The 27318-nt window shown below is 43.7% G+C and overlaps 1 protein-coding gene and 1 long non-coding RNA gene across 5 annotated transcripts in view; one reads left to right on the forward strand and one right to left on the reverse strand.

The window, feature by feature from the left end:
* Window positions 1-1012: 1012 nt before the first annotated feature.
* LOC122728574 overlaps window positions 1013-27318 on the reverse strand; it is a 40903-nt gene continuing 14597 nt past the window's right edge. The window contains exons 2-5 of one of the 4 annotated variants that reach the window (XR_006353296.1): window positions 23099-23217; window positions 14566-14636; window positions 12180-12292; window positions 1013-1980 (exon numbers count right to left, since the gene is read on the reverse strand). This is a non-coding gene — a long non-coding RNA (uncharacterized LOC122728574). The remainder of the gene's footprint in view (window positions 1981-12179; window positions 12293-14565; window positions 14637-23098; window positions 23218-27318) is intronic. The other 3 variants (XR_006353297.1, XR_006353295.1, XR_006353294.1) reach the window with 3 other exon arrangements.
* On the forward strand, window positions 8670-23092 carry NMRK2 (nicotinamide riboside kinase 2). Its single transcript, XM_043967307.1, has 7 exons — window positions 8670-9007; window positions 12752-12842; window positions 15612-15660; window positions 15826-15997; window positions 19105-19176; window positions 21002-21108; window positions 22689-23092. The coding sequence occupies exons 1-7, from the start codon at window positions 8982-8984 to the stop codon at window positions 22772-22774; spliced, it is 603 nt and encodes a 200-aa protein (XP_043823242.1). The 5' UTR covers window positions 8670-8981; the 3' UTR covers window positions 22775-23092.

The raw sequence follows: 27318 nt of genomic DNA on the forward strand, positions 1-27318 counted from the left end.
CACAACAGAAGAAAAGAAAGGGAGAAAAAGAGGGAAAAAGAGAGAGGAAGAATGAGAGAGAGGAAGAAACAGAGAAGGACAGCAGGGAGGAAAAGGAAAGGAGGGAGAGAGGGGGAGAGAGAGAGAAATGAGAACTTCCTGGGAAAAGTAGGGAAATATATATATTTCTCAAATACACCCTGAAAGGCTCACAAAAATCATGTTCTTTGGCATACATGAAGTCTTAGATAAGTTTAGAAGGCAAGAAATCTTACATACTGTTTTAAACTTCTAAAATCAAAATAGAAATATTTCAATCATTCATTGGATCCACGATCCCATTAGGCTGGCTAGTGCCTCCACCAGAACGGATCATGTCCATTTGTGCCTACCCTTTCTGTGCCATTTTTGTCCATACCTTTCACCATGTATCTTCCATCTACCCTGCTGCTGCATCTTCCCTCCCTTCCTCCTACTGCTCCATTCAGCTTTGGAACTTGGCCCTAGAGCTCAGCTGCCTTTCCTGAAGAGTAAGTGCAAACTTACCTAGCCCACTATATCTAACTGGCCCCAAACTGTGTGTTACATAGCATCCTGTCATCTACCCAACATCCTGCCATCACCCTGCCACAGTGCATACCCTCTTACATCTTTCTCTGGACCCCTTACACCCATTGCTCTGGTCACAACATTAAATTAACATTACCAATTGCTTCTGAAAAGGGCATGTCAACTAACTGCCCTATGGCCCCCCAACTCTTCCTGTGACTCCCCAGACCAAGGATTCCTTCCCTGCCCACCACTCTTCTATATATCTTGTCTCCCCCTATTAGAGTATAAGTTTCTTGGGGGCAGCTAGGTGGTACAGTGGATAAAGTGCCAGCCCTGGATTCAGAAGGACCTGAGTTCAAATCCAGCCTTGACACTAACTAGCTGTGTGACCCTGGGCAAGTCACTTAACCTTAATTGCCTCACACACGCACAAAAAAGAAAAGAATATAAGCTTCTTGAAGACAGGGGATTTTTCACTTTAATATTTGTATTCCCTATACCCGGTACAGATCTGCTATATAGTAGGTGCTCAATAAATGTTTTTTCATTTATACATTCCCCCCTCCAAAATCCTCCATAGAGGACCTAACCCACATGCTCAAGGCATTTCCTCTGGATTTTTCTTTCATTTTGTTTTTTAAATATTGTGTGGTTTTCAGTATAGCACCCAGCCTGTGCATCTGTTCCCTTCACTCTCACTACACACTCAACCCAGCTCCTTTTCTGCTCATTCATGCCCTCAATGGAGTCCCTGATACCACTTCTCCCTCACAAGTTGGTAATAGACAGCAAACTGCTTGCACCCATCATTCATCTTTTTTTTTAATGTTTTATTGATCTTCTTTTGTTACATAATTGTCACCAATGACGCTTCATCCCTGACCCTGATATCAAAACAAATCAATATATAGGCTGTGTCTGAAAATACCAATGTCGCTCCACACCTCGAGCCCAGCACCTCTGTGCTGAGAGGCAGGAGGCATGGCCCCCAGAAGCATCCATCATCCAGGGTCACCCAGGGTCTTCCATTGAGTAGAGCTCTGTAGTTTTCCTGTGCTGCTTCTCTTCACGTTATTGTGAGCATCATGGAAGTCATTTTTGTTCTGTTTACTTTGTTCCACATCAGTTTGTACAAATCGAGCCAAGGCTCTCTGAATGTCCATTTCTCACAATCCAATAATATCCCATTGTATGCACATACCACAGAGGTGGCACCAGGCCTACAATCAGGAAGACTCACCTTCCTGAGTTCAAATCTGGCCTCAGACACTCACTAACTGTGATCCTGAGCAAGTCATTTCACCCTGTTTGGCTCCATTTCTTCATCTGTAAAGTAAACTGGAGAAGGAAATGACCCATTGCAGTATCTTTGCCAAGGACATGACTGAAAAGTTTTTCCATGGCCATTGGGTCACCTGCTGTTGTGGTTCATCTGCGATTGCGACTCCACTACAAAGAAACAATAATAATATGAACAAGAGGCATTGACTTATATGGGAATTAACAAACAATTCACCCAACAAGGAATAAATTAATGAACACCAAAAAAATAGTAAGAAGTTACTTCTATGGCACCATGACACATATCACCAAACCAATACTTAGTGGCAAGGTTATGATACTAAATGCCTGTCAATAAATTTTTAAAAGAGAAATTAAATTAATTGAATCCACATTTAAAGGAACCAGAAGAGGCACAAACTAATAAACCAAAGGTAAACAGAAGACAGGAAATTTTTACTATAAGGGGAGAAATTAATAAAAATAGATATAGCCTTAGGCCCCACCCCCTATACAACATGGTCCCTTGTCAGCTATATTACTCCCCCACCCATGTCCCTGGCACTACTAAGTTAGTCATCTCTTTAAGCCTATGACTCAAGAGACCCCACTGATAATTTTCTAAGACAAAGTCTCTGACAGAACATTCAAAGCAAAGACATTTAATTAAACAGATTAATAGGCAATAATATGAAAATGAATTAGATATTAAACTCTCCCTCCACTCATTCTTAAGTAATTACTATCCATACTACCTATGATCCTACATCATTTCTAAAGCTGGAAGAGGCCTTAAAATCTATCTAGTCCAGCTCTCTCATTTTACAAATGAGGAAACTGAGGCTCAGGGAGCCCATCATCTCATAGCTAGTAAGGGTCAGGGGCAAAATATGAAGCCAGGTCTTCCTTAGTCCAGGCGCAGCACTCTGTCCCCTTGAACTCCTCAGCATGGAAGGAAGGTAGTATACTGGCTACTCACTTGCAAGTCCTGCATATATTCCCTGTGGCTTCTGGACCCACTTGCTGACCTATTCCCCAACTCAGCACCTGGCTTTCTCTCCAGATTCTGGTTACTTTTACTCTGGCTCCATCTGGCCTGATCTGAGGTCTCAGAACCCAAGACTTACTCTCCCCAGCAAGATTTCTTTTTTTCCTGTTGTCCTTTTCAAACTGGGTATGCAAAAATTTACTCAGCTAACATACAGGTTTGGGGGAGGGGGGCAGGGAGGAGGTGTGCAACTACCAAAAGTAAGCATGGTATACATTTTCTGGGCCTTCCCCTTAAATAGAAAACAAAAAGAACAATTAAAGTGACAAAAAAGTGACAAACACAACCAGGTTTGGGTTATGTTTAACACCAAAAAAACTTTAAATGATTAGAAAATTTAATCCAAAAAAGGAGAATAAAACCTCAAATTACCAAAAATTAAAATGAGAAAGGGAAGGTCATGATGCAAACAAAATAAAATAAAACAAAACAAACCCAGGAAGTATATGAACAAAATTACCCCCCAAAAAAACCTTTTTACTCAAATAAAATCAGATTTAAATAATTGAAGGAATATTCAATGTTCATGGGTAGATAGGGCCAATATATTAAAAGATGATAGGCAGGCAGCTAGATGGCGCAGTGGTTAAAGCGCTGGCCCTGGATTCAGGAGTAACTTGAGTTCAAACCCGGCCTCAGACACTTGACACTTACTAGCTGTGTGACCCTGGGCAAGTCACTTAACCCCCACTGCCCTGCCCAAAAAAAAAAAATTATAGTTTTACCTAAATTAATTTATATATTATATTATATTAAAAAATAAAACCACACACAATAGGAATCTTTTCTATAATATCCCTGACAAGTGGTCATCCAGCCTCTTCTGCTCGAGGCACTCCACTCCCTCTTTGGATAGATCTGACTGATATGAAGGTCTTCTCCATATCAAGCCAAGATCTACATCCTTGTGACACTCCCCCAACCAATGTCCTAGTTCTGCCCTTTGGGGCTAAAATGAACAATCCTAATCTAATCTTACTTCCTTTCCCTTACATACCTGAAGACCTGAGTTCAAATCCGAGTCCCTTAAGGCTTCTCTTTTCTTCCTTTAAGGCTTCTCTTTTCTTCCTTTAAGGCTTCTCTTTTCTTCAGGCTAATCCTCAACTGGTCCTTGGATAATGTGTTTGTTTTAATCCCCACTCCTCTGGATGTGGTCAGTCCAGTTTATTCTACCTAAAATATGGTTCCCAAAACTGAACACAACCCTCCAGATATAGTGTGTTCAGAGAAAAGAACAGTAGGGCTTTCACTATCCTTATTAAGGATTCCCCCACCCCTACCAGTTCCAGAAGATATTTGGAGACTCCTCTACAAGGTTGCATTATCATAAAAATAGCCACATAAATGCAACCCATCACCAAGTCAGCTTCCCACATCTTAGCAGGATGGGTCTCACCACCAGGGGGTATCAGAGGAAGACACTATTGGAGGCCAACACCATAAAGCAGTACAAAATTCCCCTCCTAAATATGGTATACCCAGGGCAGCTAGGTGGCACAGTGGAGAAAGCACTGGCTTTGGATTCAGGAAGACCTGAGTTCAAATCCAGCCTCAGACACTTGACACTTACTAGCTGTGTGACCCTGGGCAAGTCACTTAACTCTCACTGCCCCACAAAAAAAAACACCTAAATACAGTATACCCATAATGAAACCCAACACTGCCAATGTGGTCAGAACAAAGCAGAGGGCTTCTTAATTTTCTGGGTATTAGGCTTCTACTAATAGAGCCAATAATACTAATCACTCTTTTGGCTACCAAGTTCACACCAATGATTCCCATTGAGCTTATGGTCTATTTACAAACCCTAAATCTTTGTTTCACACAAACTGCTGCCTAGCCAGGCCTACCCCCACACAATATGTGCACAGTTGACTTTTTGATCCCAAGAAAAAAACTTTACATTTATCTCAATTCAATTTACATTTATCCCAATTAAAATCTGCTAGATTTAGCCTGTCCTAATCCAAGGGTTCTTCATTTCTGCTCCACAGACTGTTCTCCCTCCAAGGGATCCATGGATAGATTTTAGGGGTGGGGAGTCTGTGAATTTGTTTTTTCTAATATTTTGATAACTTTTTCCGTGTGATTAATTTTCTTTGTAATCCCATTATTTCATTTCATGTATTTTTTTTGGGGGGGTGAGGCAATTGGGGTTAAGTGACTTGCCTAGGGTCACACAGCTAGTAAGTGTTAAGTGTCTGAGGTCGGATTTGAATTCAGGTCCTCCTGACTCCAGGGCTGGTGCTCTATCTACTGCGCCATCTAGCTGCCCCACTCATTTCATGCATCTTTAAACATTACTCTAAGAAAGGATCCATAGATTTTGCCAGACTGTTAAAAGGTTCTATGACCCAAAAAAACTCAGAACCCATATTCTAACCTGTTAAAATCTCTTTAACTCCTACTTCTGTCCTGTCCCACCCCGCCCCCATGTTAGCTACCCTCAACTTCATTTGACAAAGTAGAAAAAGTGCTAGATTTGGAGTCAAGGACCAATGTTGGAATCCAGGCTTTGTCAGTTACTGCCTATATTAAGTAAACTTTCTGAACCTCAAAATCCTTAGTATTCTATAAAATGAAGGTGTTGGGTTCAACAACCTCTACAATCCCTTCTAGCTCTAAATCCATGATGCCAAAATCCTAAAATCTGAGTTTTCATCCAAGTCACTGACAAAATGGCTAAAAGACAAGAGGGAGGATAGAGTCTTGAGCCAGCATGAGGTGGTGCCCTGGCTCTGACACTTACTAGACCCACACACCTGAGCAAGCAACTTCAACCATCCAGGCCTCACTTTTCTCATCTGTTAATAAGAACAACCCCCATGCTCTTCCTAACTCCTACTGATACTGTGATGAAGTGATTCAGGTGGCACAGTGGGCCAACTCTGGGCCTGGAGTCAGGAAGATCTGAGTCAAATATGACCTCAAACACTCAGTAGCTGTGTGACCCTGGGCAAGTCACTTAACCCCAATTTCCAGAAAGAAAAGGGGTGCCTTTGAAAGTTTTTGAGTAGTGACTCCCAAGCCTGACTACAACACCGCAGGGATCTCCAGGGATCTTAAGAGATATATTGATGGGAACTGGGAAAGATTGGAATAGGTAAAATAGTCAAGCAAGGCAGGCTAGAAAGTAATTCAGTGACACATATTCATTAAGGGGTTCTCAGAGAAGAAAAGGAGATGATAGGGTAGGAGTCACAGACTAAGACTGTATTCAATGATGGCAAAGAGAAATTATTTCTTATTCCTATCAATTAAAAGTTTATTCAGCTAAAAAAAAAAGAGATATATTGAAAGGTGAAAAAAAATTGAAAGGAAAACCAGTTGCCCAATACTAAATTACTTTTAATTCAGAATAATTAAATATGCCTAATTATATATCCTGTTACTTTTCCTTCACTACAATTTGATGTCCTTGTACAACAGTGAATGAAACGTAATATAGAATTATAGTAACTCAGTAAAATATTATATAGATATCCCCATTTGTCCTTTAGGATATCTGGTACTCCTATAACCATCTCACCCATTTAGGACTTTCTGGGGTTTTTTATATGCCTTCACACAGGTTCATATCTCACAAGACCATCCTATCTTCTGGGCAACCAAGGCCTCAGGCCTGTAAATTTGGCAGAGGCAGCCTCTGACAACAGTCTGACTAATCCTGGTGACTTCATTTGCCCATGAATTTTAGCAATCTCTCACAGCCCAAGCCTCGTGCTCTTGAAAAGAGGCTCTCAGGGAAAACTCCTCTCAACTTTCCATTCCCTTCTTCATAACTATGTCAGAGGTCAGAGCCAGAGACTGGCATCTCCAGCTTGTTCCTTTAGTGTAAAAGATTGGCTCATAGACCACACAGAACCTCAGAGCTGGAGGAGTTCTGAAAATGCAGAACATAGACCATCCAAGATGAAAGGGAGCTTAGGATGTGGAATGTCAGAGCTGGGAGGGGCCTTAAAACACAGAATACTGAATGTTAGTGCTAGGACGAACATGATTTTACAGAGGAGGAAACTGAGCACCAGGGAGATTAGCCCCTTGAGCTCTCTTTAGGGCAAAGAGTCATATGAAGTTCCTTGCCCAGGTCCCTATAGTTCATAATAACTGGCAGAGCTGCGATTTAAATCTAGGCGTCCTGACTTTAAAATCCAGTGAGACCCACAGTGCCAAGTGTGAAAATGGGAAGGTGATTAACAAACATGGACAAGTTATTTAACCTCTCTGAGGTTAAGAGAGGTTAACCGAGGTTAAGCCTCAGTTTTCTCATTAGGGATAAAGCTCTCTCTAGTTCCTACTCCACAGGGTGGTTGGCAGGATCAAGTGAGATAATATACAGGGTGTCCCAAAAGTCTTGGCACGGTTTTAACTTCTAACAGCTTAAAACTGCACCAAGACTTACGTTAAGTGCTTTGTCGCCCTTAAAGTGGTAAGGGAGCAACCATTTATTAAGCACCTACTATTTACCAGGTACTACACTAAATGTTTTACAAACATCTCATTGATCCTCACAATCAACCCAGCTGATAGGTGCTGTTATTATCCCCATTTTATTATCCCCAATTGAGGAAACTGAGGCAGACAGGTTAAGGGACTTGCCTGGGATCATATAGCTCAGAAGTAGCTGAGACTGGATTTGAACCCAGGTCTTCCTGGCCCAGCATTCTATTCATTGTGCCACCTGACTTCCTCAAAAGCTATACAAGGTGCAGCTAGGTGGTGCAGTGGATAGAGCACTGGCCTTGGAGTCAGGAGGACCTGAGTTCAAATCTGGCCTCAGACACTTAACACTTACTAGCTGTGTGACCCTGGGCAAGTCACTTAACCCCAATTGCCTCACTAAAAAAAAAAAAAAAGCTATACAAACATCCACTCTTGGGAATGTGGATCCTGAATGGAAAAGATTTAGGATGTAGACAGTTCCATGGGCAGTCTGAGACAGACAGGAAGGGTGAGGGAGGAAAAATTGGTCTTCAGGGACAACTGGCTTCCCCATTCTTCCCCCCACCATCATTTCAGGAGCTCCCCTCACCTCCACTCTCTATGACTTCCCCTCCCTCCTCTTTCAAAGAAATGATGGGGGAGAAAGGAAGGATGACAATGAAATGAAAGGCCATCACTGGTGAATGGAAAAGCCCCTAAGAAGTAAGCATGAGTTTGCCTTAGCCTCTACCACTGAATGACCTGTGGTGGACTTTGTGATATTCGCTTTCCCCGGCCCTTTTTCTCACCTGTAATACAGGCAGGGGAGAGAAGCAGCCACCCCAAAAGAATTTCTAAACTCCTATTTGGCTCGAAGATTCTAAGCTCTCTGGTCCAAGGGCTCTTCCAGCTTTAATATTCTGGAGTCCATTTTCACATGCCCCTTCCTCACCCAGCTCTATAGAGCACTCTATGTTCTAAGGTCCAGCTCTAATATTCAATGTTCTACGCTTTAAGATCCCCCTTGCTCTAGCATTCTGTGTTCTATGGTCCATCTCTGCTAGTTTGTGCTCTGTCTTCTAAGATTCCCTGCTAACTCAAACATTCTATTTTCAGAGGTGTGATAGTTGACACTTTAAAAGCGCAAACAGAAAGGAAGCTATGTTAATGTCACAGATGGGCTCCTGGGACAAGAAAGGCCAATATTATTTCTAGCTCAGAGGCTCTGTAAGTGATGACTGAGTTGTGCCCTGCCTCCTGCTCCAACCCCCCACCCCTTCTCCCTGAGGAGCCAGCCAGGGTGACATTTCCCCCATGCCCTGTGACTAATTTAGGCAAAGGGAAGCTATTTCTAACCAGAGAAGGGGCTGAGGAACAGGTGCAGCTGCCGCAAGACACTCCCCAGCCCCCAGAAATGGCCCTGCCCTCCTGATTGGTCAGGAGTGGAAGGGGAGCCCCCCTTATCTCCTCCTCCCAGGGGGCCAAGTTGAAATTCCTGGAGCTATAAAGTCCAGCAGGGTTTTCTCAATGAAGTAGTAAGGGGGGGCCACAGAACAGCAGAGGAGAAGGGGAGACGGCCAAGAGGGGAGCCTAAAACTGAACCAGGGCTGTGGCTTTAGCCTGAGAACCTTTTCTTTTGTTCAGATCGCTTCCCACTCCCCTCTCCTGGTACTGCCCCAGCCCACAGAGGGAACAGAAGATGAAGTACATCATTGGCATTGGAGGGTGAGTTTGGCCAAAACCTGGGTTTTCTGCCTGGGGTGTGCCCTGCTTTGTGTTGTCCATGACAATGGCTTAGTGAAAGTGGGGGGGGGGTCAGGGTCAAGGCAGAGGTTGAGGCAGAAGGGAAAAAGAAGAGGACGCTGGGAAGGTGTTTGGGTCCCTTGAAGACTGCACAGCGTAGATAGTACAACTAGCTCAGGAGGCCTGAGTTCTGAGTTCTGGCTCTGCCTTTTGCTGACTGTGTGTCCTTAAGCACATCCCTTCCACTCTCTGGGCCTTGTTTTTCTCATCTATAAAAGGAAAGGATTGAACTAAGATCATAGATTTAGAACTAGAGAGGAGCCCAGAGATAACCTAGTCCAACCCCCTCAGTTTACAGATGAGGAAAATGAGGTCCCTAGAAGGAAAGTGACTCTCCCAAGGTCACACAGGGAATAAGAAGCAAAGGCAGGATTCCAGCCCAGCTTCCTCTGATTTCAGGTCTGGACACACATACACACACACACACACACACACACACACACACACACACATACCCTTCACTGCCTCTAACCAGAAGCTAAGGCTCCTTCCAGCTCCAAAATTCAATGATCTGAAAAGCTGTGTGTCTTTGGGCCAATCCCTTTACCTCTCTGAGATTCAATTTCATCATCTACATTAAGAGGATAATAATATCTGTATCTCAAAAGGACAAAGGAAGGAAGGAAGGTGCTTAGGAAAGCTTACAGTGCTTATAGAAATGTGAGGTGGAATTAAGGCTACCGGCCAAAATGATGTCAGAACCGTCCATCAGGATCCTACAGAGAGATTTCATTGTAATTTATTAATCCCATTTTGGAGGGTATGCCTGTGTTGTTGTTTGGGGCTTTTTTCCCTACATCTGAGGCTACCATGGGTCTGTGACAGCTACTCTGGAGTCTGGATAATTACTGGGGGGGTGGAGGGGAGCATCAGGAATTGCCTCTGGAGAGAGTAGCTAAGAAGAGGAGAGAGGGGGGGCAGCTAGATGGCACAGTGGTAAAGCACTGGCCCTGGATTCAGGAGTACCTGAGTTCAAATCCGGCCTCAGACACTTGACACTTACTAGCTGTGTGACCCTGGGCAAGTCACTTAACCCTCATTGCCCTGCAAAAAAAAGAAGAGGAGCGAAGGTCCTTTGGGATCAGAGTTGCTATTTGAGGGGAAAGAAGAAAAGGTAGGAGATAGAGTGGGTGCCCTGCTGAGGGACTGGAGGGGCTGCTCTGGGAAAAATGTGAAAGATACTAGGTGGGGAAGTCCGGGGTGCTGGTGGACAAGGAAGGACAGACAAGGTGATGTGGTCACCAGATGGAGCCACGCCCTGGGATGGGGCTAAAGGAGGTGTCCCTTTGTCCTTTGTGGGGCATAGAATTCAGCATAGGGATTTAGGGGCAGGGGATGCTCTCCTAGCAGGAAGACAGGAAGCTAGTAGATGGGTAGAGAGGGAGGAATGAGACCTGAAGGGAAAAGGCCCATCTGTCTGCCCACCCCCGTGCCAGGACAGGGATCTTTCTCAGGCAGGCTCACTGAGGCTCATTCCATCTGGATTCAGGGAAATCAAGATGGAGTGTTCTGAAACTGTGAAGTCGAGAGAAAAGGAGAAGGAGAGGGGCAAAGAGTGGTGAGATCCCAGGAGTGGGGGAGTGAATGAATGCACAAATGAGATACTAACCTATCCCCCCAATCCTCTATGGGGCTCCCTAGAACAATGCACGTTTTCTGTCAAGGACATCTCCAACTAGTCTGTTGCCACTCTAGTTAATTTGTTAGAACCAGGGAAGGAAAGGAGATGGTCTTCAATTTTTTTTTCCCAGAATCCTAGAATCCCCAAAAAAGAGAGGGAAAGAAATATGCTCCAAGGCAGTGAGGTAGCTCAAGTTGATAGATCTGAATTCAAACGCTGCCTCAGCTACTCTAGCCGTGTAACCTTGGGCAAGTCATTTAACCTTCTTCAGCCTCAGTTTCCTCATCTATAAAAAAGAAATAACAATAGCACTTACTCTCAGGGTTATTATGAGGATCAAATGAGATAATGTTGTAAAGCACTTTCCACAATGCTTGGCCCTGGTAGGCACTTCATAAATGCTTGTTTCCTCCCTTCCTTCTTGTCCATACTTGAAAAATTATAATGAGATGGAAAGAGCACTGGGTCTGACTCTTCCCATGTGACCTTGGGCAAATCACTTAACTTCCCTGGACCTCAGGTTCCTCATTTTTTAAATTTAAAATTTAAATTGAATTTAAATTTTTAAATTTAAGATTTGTAAAATGTCAGATGGCTTCTGAAGACCTTTCCTGCTCTATGTATATATAATATCCAATTGTTCTTTTTACTATTATTATTATTATTATTATTATTATCATATGGGGCAGTTAGGTGGCACAGAGTAGAGCACTAGGACTAGAGTCAGGAAGACCTGAGTTCAAATCCAACCTTGGAATTATGAGCTCTGATTTTCAAAATATATCTGTCCCACTTGCTACCCAGGTGACCTTGAACCAATCATGTAAACTCTCAGGGCTTCATTTTCCTCGTCCATAAAATGAGGAGGAGTCTGGAATAGTGACCTCCAAGGCCCCTTCCTACTCTAACTCAAAGATTCCATGAAGTCCTTTCTGGGGTGGGGAGAGGAAGGGGGAAGCCTGCATTGAAAAAAAATGAGCAAGTAAGTAGAAAACTCAGTGGTATTTATATCTGAATGGCCATCTTTTTCATCAAATTTGTATAACAAAATTAGAAACTGATTTTTTAAAGTGGGAGTGTTGTCCTAAAGATGTAAAGCCTTTAGTTTTTCTTTTTTCTCTTTTTTCTTTCTCTCTCTCTTTTTTTTAAGCTTTTCTTAAACACTTGGCTCTCTCTAAAAAGATGGAATTCTGTTGTGTTAGTTAGCCATCCGTTTCTCTTTTTGTTTTTGATTAGACCTGTGACTTCATTGGTCTAGGGAGGTTCCAGGAGACTAGCACAGATTTTTTTTTTCACCAATTCAGATTGGCACATGAACTGCAGTAGGCAGCCTTATATATATAGTTGCTTGGGGAGGGGAAGTGGCTACAAAGTTCAGCAACTTGCTCAAGGTCACATAGCCAGCATGTGTCAGAGATAGGACTTAAACCTAGTGCATCTCTACCCACTGCACTATAATCCCTCTTCACTTACTTCATTTTTAATCGCCTCATATTCTTGCATCAACATGTCCTTTCCCCTTCTTGAGGTCCCAGGCTGAACTCCTGATGAACACCATGTGGCATAATTTTGAAAGAGAACACATCCTAAATGGAATGCACCAGATGTTCATAAAGTTTTAATAAAGGAAAACAGAAAAAAAGAAGCTCTGTGGGGAAAGGGGGGGGGACAATCATTCCATTTCTATCTGTTTATCCTGAGTGCCTGGCATATATTGGTAGCTTAATAGGCCTTGGATGGATGGATGGATGGATGGATGGATGGATGGATGGATGGATGGATGGATGGATGGATGGATGGATGGATGGATGGATGGATGGATAGATGGATGGATGGATGAATAAATGAATGGATATTATCAGGGACTGTAGTGAAAGGTCACTTCTTGGAAAGAAGCTGATGCCCATGACTGTCATCCAAGGGTAAATTATACCAGGTATCCTAGACATCTTGGTGCAGTGTGAAGCTGCCTTAAACTATTAAAGCTTAAGATTTGGGGTGCCCTATATGCCATGATTACCTGATTTTAATTCTTCTTTCCCTAGCATGACCAATGGAGGAAAAACCACATTGACCAATAGACTCATCAAAACATTACCAAACTGCTGTGTGATCCACCAGGATGACTTTTACAAGGTAATCATCCCAAGCCTAGAGAGGGTCACCTTGTCATTGAAAGCAAATATAGCCTTTGGCCCAGGAGAATAGTAGTTTCTCTGGCCAGAACAATAGAAGCAAGTGCAGGGGACCACAGCTATTTGCAGTCATGTTAGAGTGTTCTAAACTAGAACACTTAGTATTCCAGCCTAGAACAGCATCCCTGTTAGAGCCTAGAACAATTTCTGTTCCATCCTAGAACATCATTAGCATCGGTGGTAGTAGTAGTAGTAATAGCAAGCATTATGCAGCACTTTAAGGTTTGTGAAGCACTTTGCATATATTATTTCATTTGCCATCTTGCTAGCATTCCAGACTAGAACAGTGTTAGTTTCCTGCTTAGAATAAGGTTGACAAGAGTTCACTGTCCTAGAATAATAATAATAATAATAATTCATGTGCTGGTTTAGAACTGGGTCTATCAGTGTTCCAGCTCAGAACCCAGATGTTCTAACTCCAAATCCAACACTCTTCCCATCATCCAATGCAACCCTATATCTGAACAAGAACCTCTTCTACCACCCCTATGGTATCTGGGTTAGACTATAGCACAGGTCAGAATCAAGCTGAAAAGCCTTTCTGATGCAGCAGTAGCTACTCTGAGCAGTTTGGGACTTTAACATAAGTTAGGTCTGGAGAATGATGTCTGGCTCTCTCCCTCTTCCACTGGCCTAGTCACATCCCACACTATCCCCCCAACCTCCTCACATACATAGACACACATACACACACACACACAATTCTCAGGCCGTAGGTAACCCACAAGGAACAGGCTTTAGGGAAAGGACAACACAGATAAGAGAAGGAAGAAGGTTATGGGACAGGGCCAGAGAGCCTACAAGAGGGGAGAAGCAGGAAGTCTCCTATGGTTGTAGTTGCAGTAGATATAACCTACTGCCAGATCTTGTCACCTCTGGCTCTGAGTACCATTAGCATCTCACCTTCCACTAACAACAATAAAAACCACCACCACCACCACTACCACTACTACTACTACCACCACCACCACCACCACTACCACTACTACTACTACCACCACTACCACCACCACTACCACTACTACTACTACCACCACCACCACCACCACTACCACTACTACCACCACCACCACTACCACTACTACTACTACCACCACCACCACTACCACTACTACTACTACCACCACCACCACCACTACTACCACCACCACTACCACTACCACCACCACCACTACTACTACCACCACCACCACCACCACCACTACTACTACCACCACCACCACCACCACTACCACTACTACTACTACCACCACCACCACCACTACCACTACTACTACTACCACCACTACCACTACTACTACTACCACCACCACCACCACCACTACCACTACTATTACTACCACCACCACCACCACCACTACCACTACTACTACTACCACCACCACCACCACCACTACCACTACTACTACTACCACCACCACCACTACCACTACTACTACTACCACCACCACCACCACCACTACCACTACTACCACCACTACCACCACCACCACCACTACCACTACTACCACCACCACCACTACCACTACCAGCACCACCACCATCACCACCACTACCACTACTACTACTACTACTACCACCACCACCACCACCACTACTACCACTACCACCACCACCACCACAACAACACACACACTCCACCTAAGGGCCTGTATACATCATACCTATGATGTGAAAGGAGACTGTGCTCAGGCTCACCCAGCTTCTCCAAAGGGCCTCAGAGCATCCTGAATTTCTGCAACCAAAGGTAGAGTGTCAGAGGAGCACATCCTAGGTCCCAAGCTCAGATGCCTAGGCATTAGACACAAGAGTCCTAACTTACCATCATCAAGGTCCTCTGCCCTTCAATTGCTACCTGTCTGACTCACCACAAACCCTACTATCTCTCTTCTGATTTTAAGGAAATGGAAGTGGGCTGGCCTGACACAGGAATAAAAGAGGTGAAGACTACCCACAGGTGTCACCCTCAGCAGTATCTTTCTTCTTCTCCCCACCCTCTCCAAAAAAGCCTCACTTATGCAGGGTGGGCCAATAGTCACATTTAATAACTCCTTTATTTTTTGTTTTTAATTTGCAATAACATAGTATTATATACAGTATATATAAGAAATGAATTTGCATTACATGTGAAAAATCAAATCTCATAAATGGCAAAAAATAAAGAAAACATAATTTTCAAAAAGTTACTAAAACATCAAACCCCTTTATGACTTTTGGCCCACCCTGTATAATGTCTGATTAGTGCATTAGCTTCCCTGAAGTCCTGTTGCCTTCAACAGTTTTGTTAAGGGATCATTTGATGATAGTCAGAATCAGCTGTGTAGTGATAGAACCGAACAGACCTGGAATTGCAGGGCCTGGGTTCAAATTTTACTAGTTGTATGACCATAGAAAAACTCCTTCCCCTCTCTGGTCACCATTTCTTCTTCACTGTAAAATGAGGTGGTTGCCCAATACGGTGTAAGCTTCTTGAGAGGCAGGGTTATCTCATTTTTTGAGTTTGTGTTCACAGTGCCTATCTAGCAAAACTGCTGGCACACAATGGGTGCTTAATAAATGTTCATTATTTAAAAGCACAAGGGGGTTGGCCTAGGTACTCTTTAAAATCCCATCCAGCTCTAAATCTTATCATATGGTGGTCATCCTGAGATTTTTAGGGGACTGATAATTCTGAGTTTGCAGCAATGTTTTATTGCTCACTATATTTCAGCCACAAGATCAAATAGAAGTCGGGGAAGACGGCTTTAAGCAATGGGACGGTAAGGAAAGTGTCTGCTCTAGGAAGTGTATCTTTTTTTTTTTCTGTCTTCTTTAATGTGTAGAAATGTTTTTAGCTAACGGTACACATTCTACAATTCTGTGTGCCCATGCCTCCAAGGGCCTTCCCTTATCTCCTCCCCTTTTGTCTTCCTTTCCCCTCCCAGTGCTGGAGTCTTTGGATATGGAGGCCATGCTGAGCACAGTTCTCGCGTGGTTAAACAACCCGATGAAGTTTGCCCGCACACACGGGGTCAACATCCAGCCCGACTCTGGGAAGCCTGGCTCCGATGATACTCACATCCTCATCCTGGAGGGCTTCCTACTCTACAGTTACAAGTAAGAGGCAAGGGCCATTCCCAGGATGCATCTCTTCTCCAGCCTTCTTAACCAAGGTCCATCCATTTCCCAACTCGTGCTTCAAGGAGCTAGAACTTCCCCCAGCATGCTAGCTCAGATTGATATCCATCAACACCTTAGCAGACAGTACTCGAGAACTGCTGTGATACCACCCCCCTAACCCCACAAAATCAGCACCTGATGGCCAGTCTACCTTTGGATCAGCTAGGCTAGTTCCCCTAATGTCCCTGAGCCTTTACATTCTTCTATAGAAAGAGGATTTTGTACAAGACAGCCTCCCTGGCCCTTTGAGCGCCAGAGCTATGGTCCCATGATCCCAGGGTCTCCTATGATACCCTTCCTAGCATGGGGGTAACTGGGTTCATGGAAGTTATGCCACACAGCAGGGCCTTTTGTTGTTGTTCTGTCGTTTTCAGTCATGTTCAACTCTTCATGACCCCATTTGGGGTTTTCTTGGCAAAGATACTGGAGGGGTTTGCCATTTCCTTCTCCAGCTCATTTTACAGATGAGGAAACTGAGGCAAATAGGGTTAAGTGACTTGCCCCGAATCACACATCTAGGAAGTATCTGAGGCCAGATTTAAACTCAGGTCTTCCTGATCTCAGGCCCAGTACTCTATCCACTGCACCATCTAGCTGCCTACTACACGGCCTACCAAGCTAGAAAGGCTTGAGGCCCTGGTCTGGTGATGGGCTGCCCAGCCTGGTTAAGTAAGGAGAGACTCATCAAGTCAGGGAACTATCTGTTGAGACAGGGATGAGGGAATGGGGCATCCATAAAGGGCACACTCACAAAAAGGATGCCATGAAGTACTATCCCATAAAGCCTGAACTAACCAGCTGCACCCTCATATCAGTCTTCTTAAAAAACAAAACAAAACAAAAAACCACTTCAACTTTTTTATCACAAACTAAATCCTTCATCTCAAAAACTGCCAGGAGATGCCCGATATAATATGGCTATGACCTCAAATCCTTTCTTCAAAGGGTGGCCCCAAACTCTGATTGAACAGGAGCCTGCAACCTTAAGCAAGGCCCCTTTCCTCTCTGGGCCTGAGTCTCCTCATCTTAGACTTGATTATGTCTAAAGAAGGGTCTTTCCATCTCTGACATTCTATGAATTTATTTCTCATTTCTCTAAGACTTAGAGAGGAATGCCTCAAGGGGGTGAAGCGATGTTGTCAGTAAAATACCAGGGTCAGTTGGAGGAAGGGAACCACTGGAAGCTATGCTCCTTCCCCACAGGGAATCCCAGCCAATCAAAGAGGAGGGGACTGGTGGTGGGCCACCCACTTGAAGCTCTTTCAGGGAAGGCATCATGACTTGCTGGTAGGGGCAGTTGGTGGCACAGTGGATAGAGCACTGCCCCTGAAGTCAGGAGGACCCGAGTTCAAATCCAGCCTCAGACACAGTAAGTGTCTGTATGATCTTGGGCAAGTCACTTAACCTAGATTGTCTCAAAAAAGAAAAAAGAAGAAAAGACTTGCTGGTAGATTCCAATTATCTGCCATGGGACCCCCTGTCCTATGCCTATCACCACATAACCACTATTGAGGTTCAGAATAACAAGGCACCCTGAAACACCTTCAAAAACAGCTTGACCATGTTTACTGTACCATCCCTTGCAGAAGAAAGAGGTAAATTGATATGTTTCTGAGCAATTGTAAAAAAAAAAAAATGAGGTTCCCAATTAATCCTCAATCAGAAATTTCAATTACCCAGAATACCTGGTTCCCCAAATACTCTAATTCATTTTGTGAGGCTACACCTGGAGTCTGAATTTCAATTTTTGAAAGGGCTTTGGACACTATCACTGAAAGTTCACAATCTGTGATTTGGGCAGGCCCAAACCCTATTGTAAAGATGGGAAATTGAGACCCAAAGAAGTTAATCAATGTACCAAAAGTCATCCAGGAAGTCTATGGCAGAACCCAGTTGCTCCAATGCTCGAACTGCTACCATAATCTCATCACAGTGTCTGCTCTCCTCCATAGGGGAGATCCTGCCTGTCTCCATGTCTTCTCATTCTGTGTGACCCTTGTTCATGTCCTCTCCCAAATCCTCCATAGAGAATCTACTCAATTTGCTAGAGGCCTTCCTTTGGTGGGTTTTGGGTTGGGTTGTGGTTTTTTTTTTAATGTTTTGTTAGATATAATCCAATAACTAAAAAAGAATTTAATTGCCTTAGATTAAAAATTAATTTTTTTTAAATTTCCCTACTGACTCATTTGGCTTAAATAAAAATGGTCCCTTTTGGTAAGAGACTTTTTTTTTTTTTTTTTTTTTGCGGGGCAATTGGGGTTAAGTGACTTGCCCAGGGTCACACAGCTAGTATGTGTCTGAGGCCGGATTTGAACTCACATCCTCCTGAATCCAGGACCAGTGCTCTATCCACTGCGCCACCTAGCTGCCCCAAGAGACTTATACCTTATATGTTTTCTCCTAAGAGGGAGGAACCTATCCCCTAACCGTAAGACTCATGTTCTACCTTGCTGGGATGGGTAGCATTGAACCATTCACACTTCCTCACCCAGATCCCATCACAATCACTGGCATATAGTAGGGGTTTGGGGTGCAGAGAAAAGCGAACTCTCCCACAGGAAGTTCTAACTAGTATCCTAAGTCTCATGGGCACCAAGCTTTGGCCAAGGAAAATGCTAGCCTCAATACCCCAAATCTTAAATGGACAACACAACTTACAGCTAGTCACACCCAGCCAAGTATCCAGAGTCGAGGTAATATATAGAACAGTCTTGGATCAGAAACCTGGAATCGAAACCTGCCTCTGCTGTGAGTCTACACAAGTCACTTAACCTTCAAGAGCCTCCTTTTCTCCATCTGTAAACTAGAGATAATCCCGGCTGCACCTATTTTAGAGTTGTTGCCAGGATTAATTGAAATAATGTATGCAAAGCACTTCATAAATTTAAAGGTATTTTATAAAGGCCAATTACTGCCTACCATCAGCCCAAATCCCAATCTTCCAGAATGCCTAAAGGCCAGAGAAAGGCAAAATATCTTTCCAGTAAAGGGCAATCATCATTAGAAAACTAAACATTCATCTCTTTGTCTCCCCTGCTGCCCAGGCCCTTGCTGGACTTGTACAGTCGCCGTTATTTTTTGGCCGTACCATATGAGGAATGCAAGAGGAGAAGAAGGTAAACTGAGAGCTCAGGCACTGGGCCAGTGAGCAAATCTTGCCTGATGCCTCCCACAGTCACCTGGGTGACTTAGGAACCTGGGGACAGAAGGGATGGGAGTAATGCAATCAATTTATAACTGCCTTCAAGTATCTGAAAAAACTAGTAGGGAAGATTAAACTCGTTCTGACAGGGCTCAAAAGACAAAACTAGGAATGATGGAGAGAAGTTGCAGAGGGCTGTATTTGGGCTTGATATAAGGGAAAACTGCCTCAGAACTAGAATTGTCCAAAAGTGAAATGGGCTTCCTGATAAGGTCATGAGTTCCCCATCTCCTGAGGTCTTTAAGTGGTGATTGGATGAGTGCTTGTCAAGGATATTGTAGAAGAGGGACTCTGACTCAAGAACATATTGATTCATGGGGCAGCTAGATGGAGCATCGGCCCTGGAGTCTGGAGGACCTGAGTTCAAATCCAGCCTCAGACACTTAACACTTACTAGCTGTGTGACCCTGGGCAAGTCACTTAACCCCAATTGCCTCACCAAAAAAAAAAAAACCAGATTGATTCTGTGATCCTATTCAAGCCAATCCAATACAGCAAACATGTGAAGGCGCTGTGCTAAAGGCCCTGTGATCCATTAACCAATACCCGTTGGACACAGAGCAGCCAAAATGCTCACAGTTTAACAGGTGAGATGAAACAAAACCAACTCATATAACCAACTTTCCACAGAGAGGGTAGGGGCAAAAGAACACAAAGAGCAGGAGTTCATGGCAGAACATATGGCAGCCATCTCCTTGTCTTGCCCCAAGACATGAAACAGACCTCCCCCATCCCATGGTATTGGTGGTCAGAACCCCATATAGTAGCCAAAGAAAGAGAAATTGGAAACAGAAAGTATGGCTGGTTGGGATGAAATTTCTCTGTCTCCAGGCCAAAATGCTATGCCCAACTATGGAACAATTCTTGAACCTCGACCCAGGATTGACCTATGTTGCCTGGAGACTAAGGGAGAAAAGCACTGAACAAGGGCAAATTCCCACCCACCTGACACTTTAGGGAATATGTGAAAAGGGAGCAAGGATTAGGAGGTAGCAGAAGATAATCTATGGCCCACAGTGACAGCTATGCTTTGAAACAGATAAAAGAGTCTTGGTCTCAGACTCACAGGATCTCAGTATTGGAAGGGACCTCGGAAGTCATAAGATCTGGTTTAAAAGATAGAAAGAACATTATAGGGGGCAGCTAGGTGGCATAGTGGGTAAAGCACTGGCCTTGGATTCAGGAGTACCTGAGTTCAAATTCAGCCTCAGACACTTACTAGCTGTGTGACCCTGGGCAAGTCACTTAACCCCCATTGCCCGCAACAAAACAAAACAAAACAAAACAAAAAAAGAACATTAGAGGATATATACTCCAACCCCCCCTTCATTTAGAGAGAGATTAGGTGAACTACCCAGTTGCACTGATAGTAATTAGCCAAGCAAAGATTAGAATTTGGGGCTTCCGACTCCAAATCCAGTATGTTTTCCATAAACTAATCCAGCCCATACCTTCTCTCTGTAACATCCCCTAGATGTTATTCATTCAGCCCCAAGAACCTTCAGTTCAGAGCACAGCTCTCCACCACTTAATAGGTGTATCTCATCCCTTAACCTCTCTGAGCCTCACTTTTCTCAACTTGATAAACTCACATACCCTACTATCATTCACTGTTATCAGGAAAACATTTTGTAATCCATTCTGACATCTCTTCTAGGGCCCCTCTCTGTGTTTCACTACCCCATACAGGAAGGGTCTGGGTGCCACAACCTCACTCTCCATCTCATTCCTCTCCACAGTACCCGCAACTACAAGGTCCCTGACCCCCCAGGTCTTTTCGATGGCCATGTGTGGCCCATGTACCAGAAATATAGAAAGGAGATGGATAACAACGGTGTGGATGTAGGTAAGTTACACCCCTAAACCTCAGGGGCACTCTTCCTTTTGTCAAAGGTTTTACAACTAGAAAAAACCTTAGAGTTCATTTAGCTCAATCCCTTTAGATGAGGAAACTAAGGGCTAGATTGGGGATGGGATTTGCCCGAGGTCATACAGGCAATAACTGGCAAAGCTGGCTTTGGTTTTTTTACTTAAAGGGCCAAATCATCTTTTAACTCAGATAAGACCAAGGTGAGGCTTTGGTGAAGGCAAGTAATGCAGCTCTTTACCACTCCCAGTCTTGGCAAAGTCCAACCCCTGAGCATGACTCTCTAAAACCTGAAAGTTAAAAGAGCCTTGAGATCATTAGGTCAAGCCCCCCACCTCCAAACAACCTTTCCTCACCATCCAAAAGGATTGATTTAAGGTGATTTAAGGGCTTCCATGGACAGAGGCTCCACCACCATCACTGCATAAAGCTAATGTATCAGCATCCTCTATCAGAACCATCTTCCTTGGGGGCAGCTAGGTGATCCAGTGGATAAAGCACCAGTCCTGGATTCAGGAAGACCTGAGGAGTTCAAATCTGGTCTCAGACACTTGATACTTACTAGCTGTGTGACCCTGGGCAAGTCACTTAACCCTCATTGCCCTGAAAAAAAATCTTCCTTTCCATGTCACATCAAAGCCCACCTGTTCTAGGAATAGTTGCCATCATGATGTTCTCTCAAACTCAATGGGAGGATGTTGTCTCCCAATCCAGCAATCTGCATAATCATAGGCTTGGAGCTGGAAGAGACCTTAGTAGTCATTGAGGGGGCAAGTAGGTGGTGCAGTGGATAAAGCACCAGCCCTCGATTCAGGAGGACCTGAGTTCAAATCTAGCCTCAGACACTTGACACTTACTAGCTGTGTGACCCTGGGCAAATCACTTAACCCTCATTGCCCCGCAAAAAAAAAAGGCATTGAACAAAGACCCCTTGCTTTATAGATGAGGGAACTGAAGAGTTGTGACCTGCCTAGAATCGTGGTGATAGAACCCCAAAACTTCTTAACTCCAAATCCAGAACCCTATCCACTAAAGCCTGCTACCTCCACCTACCTAGTAGATCTGGAAAGGACTAAAATCAACACATTGATTAGCCATGATTCTAGGGTACCAGTGAGGAAGAATGCTGCCCACTAATTGACAGAGAAGGGCTGGACTCGGGGTGCAGAATGAGACACTTTTGGTCATGACTATTATAGGAATTTACTTTGTTTGACTACATTTAATTGTTCCAAGAGTTTTGTTTTTCTTTCTTTTTTTCTCCCCAAATTGGGGGAAAAGAAGAAGGAGGGAAATGTTTGATGATTGAGGGATAGTTAATTTTTGAATAAGATTTAGAGATGGAAGAGATCTTAAAAATCACTTAATCCAGCACTCACATTTTATATTTGGACTTTATGAGATTCAGAGAGATTATGTGATTTCCCCACCGTCACACAGTTAATAATTGGCAAAGTCTGAATTCAAATTCAGGCCTTCTGGTTCCAAATCCAATGTCCTTTCTATCATACTATTCCCCTGAGGTCCCACGACTCAAACCCTTTTCTTCTTGATTCTAGTACATCTTGATGGGCTGAATTCCAGAGATGATCTTTGCCGTCAAGTCCTGGAAGACATCCAGAATACACTCTTAAACTGCTCCTAGCTTCTGGGGAAACCCTGAGAAAGGGAGCCCTCCCCACCCCTCACTGACTTGGCAGTTCATCATCCCAAGGGAACCCTACACTGAACCAAGTCCACAGATCTGTCCAGGCCCTGAAGAGAGGCCTCCTTAGCCCCTGGGGAATCAAATCTGACACTATCTGGGAATCTCCCTCTGGTGAAGGATGGACAAAGCAAACAAGCAATCATTTCTTTCCTTGGCTCAGCTGAAGAAAGGGCAATGCTGGCCCAGGGTCTCAGAGATGGAGACAGTTTGAAGATCTATTTTGTGATGGCCACGATCCACTTAGGCATTAAATACACATACCTGGTTTTCTATCTTTTGGTACCAGCTGCTTCCGTTCCATTTGATAGACACTAACCAAGTGTCTGCTGTGTGCGGGCAGACTGTGTATATCCACCATCTCTGAATTCAGTCACAAGATCCTAGAAGGTCAGAGGGCATACAATTCAATCCCTGTCTACTGCATGAATCTACCCTTCCCACACAGAATGCAGCAGGGAGCTGGAAGGGCCCTTAGAACCTGCCCAGGGCAGTGCAGTACGTTGCTAGATAGCTCCAAATTTTAGGGAGCTCATCCTTGTGGAGGCCAACATATGCCTTCCCATGGTACTATTTTAAAGCTGGAGAAAGCCTTGTGACCCCCCCCCCTCATTCAAAGCAATCCCTATATCTGTCCTGATTCTTCCCTTTAAGATCAAGCAGGAAAATAAATTCCCTCATTCTTCTACAGGCTCTGAAGTGTCTGGAGGCTTACAAATCAATTTCCCCAAAGGAGTTTGAGGAATTTGCAGGCAATTTACATTTTATAGGCAATCAGGGTTCAGAGAGGCTAAATATCTTGCTAATGATCACATAGTTAGGAATAAAAATAAACTGACTTTTATATTGTACTTAAAGTAGTATAAAGTTAAGCAAGAGGTAGCTAGGTGGCATGTTATATAGAACACTGGACCTGAGGTCACGAAGACATGAGTTCAAACGCAGCCACAGACATTTACTAACTGTGTGACCCTGGGCAAATCACTTAACCCTCATTGCCCAGCAAAAAAAAAAGAAAAGAAAAGAAAAGAAAAGAAACAGGGAGCCTGGAAGACATCATCAAGTCAGATGAGCTGAGACTAAGGGACCTTGTGAGTGATTATATCATTCATGATATAGCAGAAAGAGCAGTGGAATTAGAAGCAGAAGTCAGTTAACCAATAAACATTTATTAAGTGCCGACTGTGTGCCAGGCACTGTTCGAAGCACTAGGGATAGAAAATGAGGCAAAAGGCAGTCCCCAGGGGCAGCTAGGTGGCACAGTGGATAGAGCACTGGCCCTGGATTCAGGAGGACCTGAGTTCAAATCCGGCCTCAGACACTTAACACTTACTAGCTGTGTGACCCTGGGCAAGTCACTTAACCCCAATTGCCTCACACACACACAAAAAAAGGCAGTCCCTGCTCTAATCTGTTGCCAAGGCCTGTTGATTTCACCTTTGCAACATCTCCTGAATATATCTAATTTCTCTCCTCTGACACTGTCCCTGTCCGGCTGCTTGTCCTCATCACCTCGTGCTTGAACTATTATAATAGTCTGCTGGGGAGGGCAGGGCATCTGCCTGCCTCGAGTCTCACCCAACTCCAATCCATCCCCCATTCAGCTGCTAAAGTAAATTTCTTAAAGTGCAGGTGTGATCATCACTCATACACATACACACACTCACACACCACATACACACAGGATAAGCTATAGTGGCTTCCTATCACCTTCAGGATCAAATACAAAATCATTGGTTTGGTGTTTAGAGTCCTTCATAACCTAATCTCACCCCACACACACACCCCACCCCCTTCTGCTAGGAGAAAACTGAGATCAAAGGTCATGGTGTGGGCAAAGAACAGAGCTTGGTAAGGAAAGACAGAGCAAGATTCTGGGCAGACAAGGGGAATTAAGAATTCTCGAACATGAAGGTGGTATATTTGAGGGCTGATGGCAAGATCTAGCATATATCATCTAGATATGCACCAATCTACCATTATACTAGTAAACATCTCCCTATTTACCCATAAGGAGCTCACCATGCCCTGTACCCAGGCTGTCCTCACCCTTAAGATCAAAGACCCCAACCCCCACCACATTCACAGAATCACAAAATTACAGAGTTGGAAGGTACCTCCAAAGTCATCTAGACCAGTACAAGCACATAAAAGAAGCCCCACTATACCATATCTAAACAATCATCCAGGATTTGCTTTAAGAGGGGAAATCCTCAACCTCCTCAGGCAGTCCACCCTGCTTTGGGATAGTTCTAAGTATGAAAAAGAATTTTTCTTTTTTTTTAAGTGAGGCAATTGGGGGTTAAGTGACTTGCCCAGGGTCACACAGCTAGTAAGTGTTAAGTGTTTGAGGCCGGATTTGAACTCAAGTCCTCCTGACTCCAGGGCCAGGGCTCTATCCACTGCGCCACCTAGCTGCCCCCGAAAAAGTTTTTTTCTTACACCAAACCTAAATTTTTTTTTTCAAATTCACTAAATTCTACCCCCTGGGGCCAAACAGAACAGATCTAATCTCTTTTCCATCAGAAATCTTTCAATTTTGTCAAGCACTGGGAGACTGTAAGCTGTATGAGGGCAGAGTGATCATGCCCTGCCCCCACACCATAGCTTTCCCTTTTCTAGTTTAAACACCCCAAGGAACACTGTTTTCTTCGATCCATCTTCTTATAGCATGATCTTGAGGTCTCTCACCATCCTGTTTACACTCCTCTCCGTGCTTTCCATCTTATCAATTTTCTTCCAAATTGATGATGCCCGGAACTGACCACAATACTCCAGATGTGTTCTGCCTGGGGTTAGGGTTCAATCTTGGGCTTCTTTAAGAGAGATGAGGAGGTCAGATTCCCACTATACTTAACCCCAGGCAGAACACATCTGGAATATTGTTTTTCTTTTTTGAGGTTTTTCCTTTTTGCTCTGATTCTTCTCTTACAACATGACTAATGCAGAAATATGTTTAATGTTATTGTACATATATAACCTATATCAGATTATTTGCTGTCTTGGGGAGGGAGGGGAAAAAAATTGAAACTAGAAATCTTATAAAAACAAATGTTGAGGGGGCAGTTAGGTGGTGCAGTGGATAGAGCACTGGCCCTGGATTCAGGAGGACCTGAGTTCAAATCCCACCTCAGACACTTAACACTTACTAGCTGTGTGACCCTGCGCAAGTCACTTAACACCAATTGCCTCACCAAAACAAAAAACAAAAGAAAAATGTTGAAAACTATCTCTACATGTAACTGAAAAATAATAAAATACTTTTATCATTAAAAAAAAAGGATGTTCGCAGTGGATAAAGCACCGGCCCTGGATTCAAGAGGACCTGAATTCAAATCCAGCCTCAGACACTTGACACTTACTAGCTGTGTGACCCTGGGCAAGTCACTTAACCCCCATTGCCCCACAAAAACAAAACAAACAAAACCCCAAAAAAGATGTTAAAAAATTGTTAGCAAAAAGAGAAAAAAAAAGAAGTCCAAGATTGCATCAGCTTTTTTTTTTTTTTACTGCCATCCCACACTATTGTCACTGTGAGAAATAAAATAATCATGAGAGAGAAAATTCTGGGTAAATGATAACTGACTTTATCAATAAGAGATTGACAAAAATGACTCCTTAACCTCTCATAGTTCAAAAAGACTAACTGGCTTCTTCTTCAGGTTTGAATGCCTTCTGGATAAGAGGTGGTCCATTAAATAGAAATCAAATCTAATTGGTTAACATAATTAAAGGTGGATTGCTTTAAGGTGAAGGAAGGACTGAGAGTCCCCAGCATTGGAAAAATATCTCTATATAAGGTAATCAATTCAAAAAATGTAGAGCTCACCCAAGCTGAGCAGAGCACACTAGTTTCCACCTGGGTGTGGTATGGTGCAGAACAGTGAGTCCAAATCTGTTGGTAACAAAGGTGAAGACTAAATTACAACATTAGTATAAAAGTGGGGGAGGGGAAGAGCTGACTCTCCCCATGATGTTGGTTATTAATAATTATTTCTCATATAACCCACTCATTGAACCTGCCATCCACTAAAGCCCCATATAGTTTTCAGATACTCTCAATTTCCCAATACTCTCTAACCCCCAAAGCCACCCAGGGATTATTCTGAATTAAAGACAATGTCCCTCCATTGCAGCTGTCTGCCATTGTTTCATCAGAGCACGGAGAAGATCATGGGCTCATGAGGGCTAATCCAAGAGGAGCTCCAGTCCCACTAGGCCCTCCCAATGCACCGTCTGTTGTCTGAGGACCAGCCTACACAAGGGTAAAGAGGGTGATCGATGGAGGGCTGGCTACTTGGAGATGCAAGTCTTCAGCAGAACTATTCATGAATACAGTTGATTAAAGCCTGGGGGAGTGGATATCTCTGTTGAAGGAATCATCTAAAACCAGACTAAGGTCAAGTAACTGCAATTCTAGGGTCTGACCACAAGGTGTTACCGTGACCACACCCAGTGGGCAATCATCAATTCGTTTTGTTTTG

Source organism: Dromiciops gliroides, chromosome 1 (genome assembly GCF_019393635.1).
Source record: "Dromiciops gliroides isolate mDroGli1 chromosome 1, mDroGli1.pri, whole genome shotgun sequence".
In the NCBI taxonomy this organism is placed as follows: Eukaryota; Metazoa; Chordata; class Mammalia; order Microbiotheria; family Microbiotheriidae; genus Dromiciops; species Dromiciops gliroides.